We start from the raw sequence: 14362 nt of genomic DNA, 5'->3' as shown, positions 1-14362 counted from the left end.
ACGCCTCAGGTCAAGATGAGGTCGAACTTTAAACGTACGATCATTCACGGTTGAGGTCACCGGCGGGCACATCGAGTTCATTATCATTGACATGAAAATACTTCTGATATCGGTTCTTTGGCATTACTTTTGCGATCCCCGGTACTTGTAATCTGTCGTCTGTTGACCAGTAGTCGTTTACATCTGGCATGGTGTCAATTTCGATCAAAATATTTTGCTATGAGCGCCCGCATTTCATCAACCTTCGTCTCATACCAGTACTGGTTTTACGTCGGCGCCGGGCCATCGACACAGAGTCGCGTAGTGGTTGATTTCATCGACAACTTGTTGACGGAAAGGCGGCGGAATTAACAGAAAAAATAATCTATCGGCTGAGCTCCGATGCCTAAACTATGATAAGAAACAGATTCAGCGACCAGAAAATTCAGATGATCGAAATTTTGTACCACGAGGCAACCCTATGAGATCTCACACTATTTATCGGGTGCTTCCGGTTATAGTTTGCATGCAGCATGTACTTGCCGTAGCGCTGCATCGATCTCACCTACGTCAATGTCACTCACTGTTTCTACATTTGAAAACGGAATCAACAGAAAAAATAATCTACTGGATGAGCTCCGACGCCTAAACGATGATAAGGGCCAGATTCAGCGACCAGAAAATTCGGAAGATCGAAATTTTATACCATGGGACAACGATGGATCTCACGCAAGATATCGGGCGCTTTCGGTTACAGTTTGAAGTCCTAAAACTGGAGTATTTGCCGTAGCGCTGCATCGTATGTCACTCACTGTGTCTACGTCTGAAAAGCCTTCAAATTCCTCCTTTTCGTCATTGTCAAGGAAAATTCTCATGATTTAGGTATTCGAGCGACCGACATCCGCTATTTTTCAGTGAGGGTTAAGGCTACGGCAGGACGTAAACAAAAATTTAAAATTCAAACTTAGCGACGCGTCCGAGAAAACATCGATCGATTTTGTGCAAAAACTTTTAATGGCAACCTGTATATTTATGAGCGAGAAATTGTAGCCTAACATTTGCTTAGTACGTCATCAGAAAATGATGATACGTTCATCACGGAAAACCGTTACATTTCCCGCATTTTCAAATCGACCCGGAAGTCTGGAATGTTCGGGCGCTTTCGGGCGCTTTGGCCGCACCCCCATAGGGCATTTGAGGCCGTTCTGGACTGCAAAGGGTTAAAATGATTCAATGAATAAAAGGAAAAAGCAGTCTTAACCCTCTCAGGCCTAACTTAACCCCTCTATGCAGTGGTTGCTCTCGTAAGTTAGTTAGCAGAAATGTATTTGTCCAAGAAGTTACTGAAAGATTTTCGAGATATCTATATAGTATAGGGCACTAATACACAAAGCCATGGCCACATCTATACTGTATAAGGCATTGATATACAAAGTCATGGCAACCAAAAGACAAAAAGCCATGAGAATGAAGCTGGTGGCTGGGAGTAGTAAGCAAAGTGAGAAAATGCAGTGAACTTTTATCATTATTTTCACTGTACCGTATCAAAACACTTTAATTGTAATACTGATAACATAAAAGACTGATAAAAGATGTAGTTACATCAGTATAGACTGACCTCTGATGGAAGTACAAATGTACATGACTGCTGGAAAGGCCATGATCCTGAGCTGAGGACTTGTATGGTGAAATCTATATCCAATGGTTCATTGCTATTTTTGAGGTGGCCTTTAAATTGTTCATTAAGATCTTTACTGACACCAATGTCCTGGAACATACGTTGCAATTTGGATGTGTACTCAAAGCCACACGCTTGCTGCAATAGAACATAACATTACTATGAATCCACTTTTGTTGACACAAATAGCAAAACTGCTGCTGACAAATTGACAAATAATGCAATACACGGCTGATGTGCAATGCAATACCAAACTGACCTGCAATGCAATACCAGACTGACCTGCAATTCAATACCAGACTGACCTGCAATGCAATACCAGACTGACTTGCAATGCAATACCAGACTGACCTGCATTGCAATACCAGACTGACCTGCAATGCAATACCAGACTGACTTGCAATGCAATACCAGACTGACCTGCATTGCAATACCAGACTGACTGCCTATTTTCAACAATATCAAAAAATTAAAAAAAATAGCGCCAATGGCACTTGATCACAACTGGCACATTGTGAAACTACTCATAATTAATGAGGTACAATATGTGGCGTCATGCGGTGTCCCATCATACCATATATGAAAGGTGTAGCACTTGTGGTTACTGAGTTATGGACAAATATGTATATTTGAGGTCAAAGGTCACTGAGGTCACGTGACATTTTGTCAAAATATTTGATATATCTGCGTGAACGGAGGGACATGACCCAATCTGTAAGGCCCCTGAACTTCATCCGTGGGGACTAAAAACTGTGTCACTGCATCCTTTTTGCAATATGAATACGATGAGAAACTAAATTTTTATTTTACTTGGCCTTATACATGGGATTCTATGGACAGCTGACTTATACATGATAGTCTATGGTGGTGTAAACTAAAAAGTTCTCTAACATGGCAAAATTTGATCGCATTCTGAAACAAATCGACGTGCATCTGTATGGGGTAGGGTACTATCCTTGTGCAAAGTTTGAAAGAACTTGACCAGGGCATGTCTGAGATATCTGCGTGAACGGACGGATGGACGCATGCACGCACACACGGACGCACGCACGGACATGATCAAACCTATAAGTCCCCCCGGACGGTGTCCGTGGAGACTTATTAGACAGACCACGAAGTCAATGAGCAACATATAGCTGAAAGACTATTTTTCACATTGCAATTTTAAGCCCATTTTTTATGAGAAAAGGGACATGTATATGTGTATGGAGAAAAAAGCAGAAGACATATTTGTAAATTGTTTGTTAAGTGACAATCATATATGCATCTCTTGAAATTTTGTGCTTATAAGGTATAACAGTAGTGTAAGAATAATGAAGTTAGAATAAGCTAGTAAAGCTAAGTTGACAATAATTAAGATTACAAAATTATACACTTAGCTGATGAAATCTGAATGAAATAAATGTTGAAAAGTAGCAAAGTCATGGTCATCTTTTGTCTAATACCTTGTGTAAGTTCATGAACTTTACATAAATCTTGCTATAGATTTGTTGCTAATGGGCAATAACTGTGTTTCAGATCATTTGAGAGCAATCCATCCATGACAGGTTTAAATTATAATATAGCTTCTATTTAAAGGAGAGAAACTTCTCAAATAATTTTTTTCCCTGTAATTTCCAGTGAGAACACATGGACAGATGCTCAGGACTCTATACTGGTGCTACCTTGATAACTAACCTACAACTTGTGACGGCATTGTCTAACCTGTTCACCCCAATTTTCTGTAGACAGGTCCACACTCACCATTGATAACAATGGGTTTGGGCCATACCATGGTAGTGAAAGACTGTAACATGTGAGGTCGTGGATACTTAATCTCAGGAATGTCAAAGTCTGTATATTGACTCAAGGATGTTTACTTAACAAATGCCTAGGGTCATCTCAAAAGTGAGAATCTAAACTATGAAATATGTTTTTTTTATTGCTTTTGATACATAAAAGAGCATAGAAATCTCTTATACTTCGAATCAGCCATCCTGCATATTTCTAACATTCATCAAAACCTCATTTCTGTTCCACAACTCATAAAACAGTCCACAATGCAGGATTGGTGTACATTCCAAATCTACATATATGAAAGACCCCTAAAATCAATTAGTTAAAAAGGGGGGTTAGAAATTTCCCAAAACTATATAACCGCCGCTCCGTTTGGCTCCATTTTTCGGAATCGGAACCTTGGAACCAGTCTGAATATCAGTAATAAAATCAACGCAGTCAGTTCAGCAGTTTTTGACTTTTTGTCGTTTACGGAAAATGGACGACATCTAACACCGGTTGAAACTAGCCCTATATCACAACTTCCAGTTGTGATAAAAAACAGTTTCTCAAAATCATATTTTTCATGTACACAACAAATATCAAATCAGTAAGTACTGCGGTTCTCAAGATATTTGAGCGGACCAACGCCTCACAAACGGACATACATACATACATACATACATACATACATACATACATACATACATACATACATACATAATAATTTAATAATAATAATAATTTATTGTTTAAAGACCACTATACACCTTGTCTCAGTGGTCTGTACATTACAGAAAATCACTGGAAGAACTAAAATAAACGCAGAAAATACATACATACATACATACATACATACATACATACATACATACATACATACATACATACAGACAGACATACATACATACAGACATACAGACATACATACATACATACATACATACATACATACAGACATACAGACATACAGACATACTGAGGACGGACGCCGGACGGTTACCCATCCCGATAGCTTCTATAGACTATAGTCTATAGTAGCTAAAAATCATAAATATTTTAAACAATAAACCTCTGTTCTTTTACGGAAAGTCTCTCCCACAGGGAAAGACACTTATTTTTTTATCCACTTGCCCTTCAGGCAAGTGGGGGGTTCGGTTCACTTGCCCGAATTGGAAAACCACTTGCCCAGTATAATTTACGCGTTTGAAAAAAGCTAAAACATTGGTTTTTCATTTCACACACTTTATTTTGAAAATTATCATGTTATCATGAGAAAATGTCAGACATTCTCATAGGGTTCTCCTCACACTCCTAAGAGTGCTTGATGGCTCATTTATATTAAATTAATTATCAAAGCCCCACTAGCAGTATCATATAGCATTCTTTATGTGATTTTAATTCTGAACTAAAACAAGATTTTGGGAATGTGCTCTTTGAGGGGTTGGAATACAAGTATTGTTAACTGCCCAGTGAGACTGCATGTGCAATTTTGAACAAGAAAAATAATGTGTGCCCAAACGTAAAATGGCACCCAATGCAAATATAGCAAAAACAGTGTACACCGTGCATATATGCATTTGAATATTCACAGAAACAACAGAGTAGTCCAATGTAATGCATAGTGTTGAATGTTTTCAACTGGGACAAAAATGTTTTGTTTTCTTTGTAGTATGGTGGGAAATCAAAATAATGGTTAAAATGTAAATTTACTTGTCCAATTTTTCACTAAAGAATGTTTTGTAAAGCTGCAAAAGACTATATCCTATTAATGGGTAGAATTTAAAGACAACCAGAAAAAATAGGAAGCCTTTTTAGGTCAACAAATTTCAAGATTTACAGCTAGTGGGGCTTTCATATTTATAGAAAAAATTCTAACAGTTCATATGTTTGTATGTTTACTTTCTTAGGTCTTAATGTACAAATAATAACAGCCATTTTAATTGTACCTTCAAAGTATTTTTGCAGTTAAAAGTTTTAACTTATATATACAGAAAGAAAAAAATCTGTAGCTATAAAGGAATGTTTTGAAGTTTCTGAAAAATAATGTACTTCTTTGTCATGTTTTTACTGCGCTGACATCATACACAAGCCCTATGAAGTTTGGATTACCATTGCACTATACCAGTATCCTATGTTTTTCTAATAACCTAGGTGGTCTTTTTAATGCTCATGCGCAGACTAAATAGAATTTAAACCAACAACCTAAGGCGTCGGTGGTTTTCTATGTGTCTTGTAAGATGAATTTCTCGATGTCAAACTCGCTCCAATTGCTTCTTGACAGTCATTTTAGAATGGGAAAATTCACAAACAGAGAGGTTGGTCGCCACGGACAAGTAACTTTTAGCTTATTGACCTGAAAATTAAGTCAGTGTTCATTGAAAATTCAAAGACTGGACCCGTTGACACCAAAGCTTGCTCATGACTTTCATTGTATGCGGTCTTGCCATGATGCCACTCACTGTCACTTAACAAGATAACATTGAAGAGTACGTTTTAGTAAAAGTCCCTTTTTTGTGGTGATTTTTCACCACTGGACTCTATTTTTACATCATTATAAACGTTCATACAAAGCACAAAAACCGCTGTGTTTCTTCTCTTTTTTACCGTATCAACATATTGTGAGACACTTTAACCTCACAGTCAATGCAATGAACTTTGGTGAACGTACGCTCCACCAGCTGAACAGCTTTTTCATATGCAAAATCAGCGTACGGTATTTAACCGGTGGTATTGTTTGAACTGCATTTTATTGAAAGCGATTACATGATTCTTTTCATCAACTCTTCATGCATTTTTATGAAAAATCTTATGGAAATGTTCACAATGACATAACATGTTTTGAACAAAATCTCATCTACAGCCCATCATCCATGTACACACCAAATATCAAGATGAAATGTACAGCGGTTTTGGAGTTTTTGATGTTGACGGACAGACATACAGACATACAGACATACATACATACAGACATTTCCCTAGCCTATAAGAATAGCTTCCATTGCCATATATACATATGGCTATGGGAGCTAAAAACATGCACTGTACTTATAATTTTGAAAACTTATGTCAGTGCAAATCTTTACCACCAACAATTTTTAGAGGCAGTGTTTTCACTTCGGGTTTTGAATCATGCAGAATGCCTTATCGAAATCTCGAGCACGATAAATCGGTAATACTTACAGGCAGGCATATGTTTACAGTGTTTCCGCTGCCCGCTCGCCAAATCGCAAATGCGAGAAAAAAGTAGCGTTTGGCGAGAAGATTTTGGCAAACGTTAGCCAAACTTGCGAATCGAAAATTGCACTATGACGTCATCACTTTGTCTGTCCGGGCGCACATGTCCTGCGGTCAACTTGAGACGTAATGCTTCGCATCCCTGACCTTATGCGTCAGGAGATCCTATTTGTAACACATACAGTATGAATAAAATTGTAACGAAATAACTCACAAATCAATAGTACCGCTTGTATATCATGACTAGTTGACTAAAATGTTGCGAAGTTTCGGGTTGGACTACGCGCAATGTGTGCCTACAGATAACTCCGTGCAGTGACTGCCACGTCATCGACACTGAATTGAAGTATCGTAGAGATGGTGAAACTAAGCAAAAACGGCAAACTTTCCTTTTTTACTTTGGCTGCTCCACCAATATGGGGGAACCACCCCAACAACACACATTCTAAGCGCAAGTAAAGCTATGAAATGGAAAGAAAAATTATGATCAATGTAGGAAAGTCGACCGTGAATTTGGAAAGGAAGGTAGCGGCATGCATGGTCAAAAGCATACGCATGGCATTTTTTAAAACGTAGAGCGAGTAAGGCACTCCTGAATAGCGAAAATGTTCGTGGTGTATTGCTGCCAACAAGAAAATACCTTTACCGGCGTTAGAAACTTGTGTGAATTGGCTTCCTTAAATATAAATTCGCGACAATTTTCAGTGTATCATGGACCGCGGTGTATTGTGACGTGACATCGTATACAGACTTTCAGAGAACTTCTCTGAGAAACGCTCGCTCATCCGCCGAGTGGGCCTAGTTCCGCGTACACATCGTGCAAAATAAATATGCAAAGTCTTGTCGCGATATTTGAGCATTTAACTTGATCGTCAGTGAAACAAAAAGATGTTTCTCCATATCAAAAGGGTATGTATTCGATATTTTACGGTTCTGTTACTACTAGACGTGAACATTTGGATTTATGATCCGTGATTTCCGCGATCCATGGCATGATTCAAGCTGGCTGTGAATACACACTGACGACTTTGATGATGACCCCTGACCCAAGCGCCATTGATACGCTGTGCGCTGTCTGAGCTTCGCTTGCTAAACTTCAAGCGTAAAGCAAATGTATTGGAAGTCTAAAAAAATAGTGACAACATCACTGTTCGCTCTCATATAGTTATCAAAACAAGTCAACAATTGTATGAAACCTGGACATACATATACAGACAGACTGACATACACAGACTGGCACAGAGTGATGACATTGACCCCAAGTGTGCCTTGGCCCATGGAGAGTGATAAAGATATAACAAACAGCTGAATGTAATGATAAAATAGTTAAGTATAGGCCTATACAGGCACTGAAGGTGAATATGTTACAGCAATTTGAATAGTTTCATTTCCTTTTCTACTTCTGTGATAATATTTAAGACAATCAATCTGCAAGGCAGTTTATGTATTGACAAATATGTTATCTTTTACAAGCACACAGTAAACTGTTCTTGATTTTTCATTTACAATATTTGACATAGACTGAAATACATAACATGCAACCAATGCTTACACTTTGCCTATACACCAGATACATGGAGAAATTTCAACATACAATCATCAACTCAGAAACCCTACAGGAAAAAGTAAACATTGTTTTCTTCCAGAACAGCTGGTACATCCACATCTGGAACAACTTACAAACTTAACCAATTACACAAGGATGATGACACAAGAGATAAAGTTAAACTGTGATGAACTTGACTATTCCTTTCAATCCTTACCTAACTTGACATCTTAAACTAAAATACACTGCATGGTTAATTGTGCACAAAAATACATCGGGGTGGACCATTTGATAAGGGATGGCGTCTGGAAGATCGATGAGACCTGTACATTATCTTTTTTATCCGATCCATTGTACATTCTTTTTTCCCCACTCTCTCACCTTTTCTTTTTGTCAAACCTTCTCTGGCTGAATTTTTTTATTGGCATTTGTTAGGAATTTTTTCAAAATCTGCCAGGATTTTTTTGCCGCATTTCAACACCAAATACAGTTTACCATATCAAATGCTTACTAAATCACCACATTATATACTCTTAGTTCCAGTAGGTATAAAATTACCCAAAAAAATCTTAAAAATACAAAATGAAAGATATCCCAGTAAAACTGAAAGTTTCGCAAAGTTGCCCCAAAAATTCAAAATTCCGGATTTCAACTTAATTTCAATATATCTTATTAACAAAAACCCTAAGGACCGGTTTACTAAATATCGAAGCAATCAGACTGGTAAATTTTGAGAAACAAATTTTTTGACCAAAAATGAGAAAAATTGCCCCCAAAATACAAAATTGCAGATTTCATCCTAATTTTAAATATATCTAATCAACATAAACCCTCGGAACCTGTACACTAGATATCAAAGCTACCAGATCAGAAGTTTTTGGAGAAAAATATTTTGACCCAAAAAGGCAAAAATTGCCCCAAAAATAAAAAAAATTGCCAGTTTCAACATACCTTCAATACATTATATTGAGATTAATCTTAGATACCTGTATACCAAATACATGTATCAAAGCTATCAAATCAGCAATTTTTGGATTAAAAAAATTTTTATCAAAAATTGGGAAAATTGCCCAAAATTACAAATATGACAATATCAATACAATTTGTACAAGCATGACTGAAGTCATTCTGAGGAACATGAATATTAAGTTTCATAGCATTCAGACGAGCGATTTCAGAAAACAAGATTTTTTGACTAAAAATGGAAAAAATACCCTAAAAATACAAACATGCATATTTCATCCCAATTTTCGCACACATAATTTAGAATACCTAAAGAAATCTGCATACCAAGTTTCAACCAAATCTGACCAATGCTTACTGAGTTTTAGCCATTTGTAGGATTTTTCCTTTTTTCCCCCTCATTTGCATATTTTTGGCACTGACATGTTCATTTGAACAAATTCACATCTCCACCGCTAGGTGCACCTGTACACCAAATACTAGGACAGTAGGTGCTACGGTTTAGGAGTTTTTGATTAGGACGGACTAACAGACATACATACATACTTACATACATACACACAGACGCCATTTTTCCACCTTATACGAATACCTCCCATTTGCATATATACATATGCATATATGGGAGCGTAAAAATGCACAAATTTCTCAAGTCTGAGAGTATTTTACTTTCGAAATGCTACGAGAATGGATATCTGATTCGTTTGAAAAAACTAGTATGCTGAACCAGGTTTTGTGCCATTGTCTGTAGCGATATGTACTGTACAGTATCACACGATACGATAGCGATTTCAGGTTTATTACTGAATATACTTTGGACAAGTGTCGCTTGAAATTCGGACAAATTTTATGTTGTATGCGTGGCTGATGTTGGCACCTTGTAATCTGAACCATAAATTGGTGTTACTTTTAGTATCCATAGTAGCACTAACAGGGTTTATTTCCGTCATTCTTACGGAAAATGCAGACAAATATTTATTTTTGCATATTAATGAGAAAGAAATGACGTCATTTGTGATCAGTGGTATCGGCTTGGCTAATTGAATATCTGGTTTGGCGAATAATTTTTTAGGGCTTCTAGCCAAATTTGCTACAAGAATTTGGAACCCAGGGGAAACACTGGTTTATATCTAAGCTTATTATGAGCCTCCCTAGATAACACTCCCTAGCTAATGCACCAAAACCTGAAAACTTTATGTCATTATCCAGGCATTGCTCCAAGCGTGCTTTGCAGAGGAAGTAAGACAATATGGCCATGCACAGTCAGCTAAAAAGTCTCCATATTGCCTGATTTTGATATTTATTTTCATAGATAACTTCAACAAATCGCTGTTTCTGTGCAAAAAGTAATGATAAATGCTTTTATAACATAAATATAAACCTGTATACAGCTGATTAAATTTTGGGTGGGCTATTCCTTTATGCACATGAATAATTGATGATACCTGATTAGCTCCACAACAAGATCTGGCAACCTGTATATTTTACACTATAGGCATGGATCGGCATCTCTTGCTATTGTGTAGGCAACTACAAGACAGATTCACTTATGGTAGTACAGCAGATGTATTTTGATAACCTTTGTCAAATATTTAAAATTTTAAAAGTTTTTGAAACAGATGCTAGAGCATAGAGTATTCTACAGAGTGCACAAAACTGAGACCTAGTCACCAACAAAACAATCCTTGTCAACACTTTGATCGTAACTGAAATTAGCATTAGTCAAGTTAAAGTTTAAAATAGATTTTACACTTCTACTGTTTAATTCTTTTCTTACAGGTATTTATGCACAAGAAGGGCTGATACCATCACTACTCACAAGCAGAGAAACTTTCAACACTTCTAGGATGAGCAGTATGCGACTGAATCAGGTATATTATCAGCGGAAAAATATCAAGTGTTAAATTTCAATGTATCACCTGCACTTTACAGAAAGAATTGTGGATCTGATGAATAGGACTGGTGGTTTTCAAGAAGCTTTGAATGCCAAAAAGTTGATAGATAACAACAGACTACAGGACTACAGATATAAGATGATGATAGACAACCATCTATTTGACAATTTTATCGTCACTGACAGTAAAGCTAAACTTCAATTATTTAATTTTGAAATAACATAACACCACAATGATCTTACCTTCAATTTGGAAATCATACTGGCTTCAGCATCATCACTGGCTGAATTATGTTGCACCAGCCTCTTTGCCAACATCTTGGCATAAAATTTTTGAAAAACGTCTTTGTCTTCAATGTACTTGAATACTACCATCTATAGAAAAAATGTAGAAAATAGATATGTTACAATCAACCTCCCAACTTGTCTCTAGTTTTCATTTATAACCACACACACTTAGCCATGACCTAATTCTACTGCCATATGAAGGGTTTGTATTGTCACAAAGTCACCTTGATGTATTATATACGCTATGTTACAATCAACCTCCAAGCCTATCTCTATTTTAATATTTATAACCACAGATTCTTAGCCATGATTTTACTCTACTGCCAAAGGAAGGGCTTATCTTGTTACAGTGTGAGCTTGATGTGTTATATACGCCATGGTGTAATATATTGTTCATCCATTTGTAGCATGTCTACGAGATGTCTTCCAAGTTTCCTCATGAAGGCCAATCTGCCAACATAATCATTTTGCAAAAGCTGTGATTTCATGACTACAAATACCAGTAGTGTGCTTTTATTTGCATATTGACTTGGAATATCAACAAGCATTTTTATGACATCCTTTGCCTAACTAAAGGCTACAGATTGTTGATATCTAGTGATCACATTGTTCACATTGATCACACTTTCGAGAGTTGGTTGTATTCGAAAGCAAGCAAGCAAGAGACGCTCTGTACTATAGGCACAAAAATCGGTGCTAAAATGAACTTGACAACCATTTCACACTTGGTACATGCATATTACGGACTATGAGACCGGAAGTCGAGCGCTTGCGAGCAAGCGAGCGCGCGTTGTCGGCAGAACGCAGACCCGTAAACCATTCCGGCTGTATTTTTTTAAACTTGTAAGCAGACTCTAACCGTTACCAAACAGTGTACAGTTAATATAATTATAAGCTAGATACGTATTTGACAAACAGATTATGCCCTGAATTATCTTTCTAGTGTTTATCGTGTAACTAGTAACCACCGCTTACGCTGACCAGCCTCACATTTCTACGCACAATTTTCATCATTTTTAGGCGAACTAGTGTTCAGGACTTGTCAGAACTTCTCCAATCTGATGCCCAATATTTAACCTTGACCAAAATCGAATGAATTTTTTCTTAAACGCACAAAAATCTGACTTTTTCGGCGATTTTGTGTGAAAAATGGGACGTTTACACAAATCGTCGATTTTCTCAGTTCCGATTTTTGTTATGTATGCGCACCTTCAAATGAGTGTAAGTCGGCGACGCATGAGCGGATTTCCCCAATTCTTCGCATGCTAACACTTCATGATTAGACCTGAAAAACCGTGTTTTAGATTTTTGATAAACCCCCCTGAAGTGACGATAACTTGACAAACGTGAACAAAAGCCGATAATTTATGCGAAAATCTGACAGTTTACACTTCGAAGGCTCACTGTGCAAAAACAAAAGCGAATTTCAAAAATCCAAAACACGGTTTTCCACCCAGTATATCCAGCTGTCTAGTGCCGTTAACAGATCACTTAGGGGTGCTGCCAATTCTTACTTATACTTTTTTAAGTGAAAAAACTCAAAATCACACGTTTTTGACTTAAACAAACATACGAATGCATGTTTTGTCGACTAAACAAAATTTTTACCTTCTTCAAATATAGATCTAACAGAAAATGTACCACATGTTGGGTGTGAGACCCCGTTGTTTATGTGAAACTTTTGATTGAAAATATGTGTCAACAAACCTGAGTCACTACCTTAAAAATGGCCAACTTTGTCCCTTTAAAACTGCTACTGATGTATACAGGAATGCACAGATGGAGGGACAGACTGAACTCAAACTACAAGTTCCCTTTTTGAACTTGTCGTGCATAGACTAACAATGTCACATTGTACAGATAAATCATGACAAGCGACCTAGCGGCCGATATAGCTCCGCTGTGTTTATGTAGAGAGTAACTATTTTTGACACATGTTGATGAAGAAGGTGGAAATCTTTGATAGCTCAATGCAATGGCCAGAAAAAAGTGGCTAAAATAAGCTGCAAAAATACACAATTTCATCATACTTTGAAGATATCACATCGGATCAACCCTAAGAACATGTCAACCAAAGCTATCCGACGAGTAGTTTTTTGAGAATGAAATTTTCTGACCAAAAATGGCAACATTGCCCCAAAAAAACAAAATTACAGATTTCATCAGAAATTCAATATATATTACTTAGCTCATCTGTAGAAACCTGTATACCAAATTTCAAAGCTATCAGAACAGCACTTTTTGAGAAACACACTTTTTGACCAAAAATGGCAAAAATTGCCCCAAAATTACAAAATTACTGATTTCATCATAATTTCAATAAATATCATTAAGGTGATCTGTAGGAACCTGTATACCAAATTGCAAAGCTATCAGATGAGTACTTTTGGAAATACACGTTTTTTGACCAAAAATGGAAAAAAATTAATCCAAAATTACAAAATTGCAGATTTCATCATAATTTCAATAAATATCATTAAGTTTATCTGTAGGAACCTGTATACCAAATTTCAAAGCTATCAGATTGGAAATACACATTTTTTGACCAAAAATGGCATAAATTGCCCCAAAAATACAAAATTACAGATTTCATCAGAAATTCAATTTTTATTACTAAGTTCATCTATAGAAACCTGTATACCAAATTTCAAAACTATCAGATCAGTACTTTTTGAAAAAAAACATTTTTTGACCAAAAATGGCAAAAATTGTCTTAAAAATGCAAATTTGCATATTTCTGCACAATTTGAACAAATCTGAAATAGATCATCCCTAGGGACATATGTACCAAATATCAAAGCTATCTGACCAGTAGTTTTGTAGAAGAAGATTTTTAAAGATTTTTTTACCAAAAATGACAGAAATTGCCTTAAAAATACAAATATGCAAATTTCACCACGATTTGAACAAATCTGACTGTAGTCACCCTAAGTAAACTGCATATTAAATCTAAAAGCAATCGGACAAGTGGTTTCAGAGAAGATTTTTTTACCAAAAACAGCAGAAAATGCCCCAAAAATAC

General features: G+C 36.6%; 1 protein-coding gene across 1 annotated transcript in view; it reads right to left on the bottom strand.

The window, feature by feature from the left end:
- Positions 1–14362, bottom strand: part of LOC139125085 (cullin-1) — a 182590-nt gene that overhangs the window by 70670 nt on the left and 97558 nt on the right. The window contains exons 12-13 of the mRNA XM_070691194.1: positions 11296–11427; positions 1598–1795 (exon numbers count right to left, since the gene is read on the bottom strand). Of these exons, the coding sequence (XP_070547295.1) occupies positions 1598–1795; positions 11296–11427 (330 nt within the window). The remainder of the gene's footprint in view (positions 1–1597; positions 1796–11295; positions 11428–14362) is intronic.

The sequence above is a fragment of the Ptychodera flava genome (assembly GCF_041260155.1).
Source record: "Ptychodera flava strain L36383 chromosome 23 unlocalized genomic scaffold, AS_Pfla_20210202 Scaffold_24__1_contigs__length_23054250_pilon, whole genome shotgun sequence".
Lineage (NCBI taxonomy): Eukaryota > Metazoa > Hemichordata > Enteropneusta > Ptychoderidae > Ptychodera > Ptychodera flava.
Note: the sequence above shows the minus strand (reverse complement) of the source record. Positions and strands in the feature narration are given on the sequence as shown.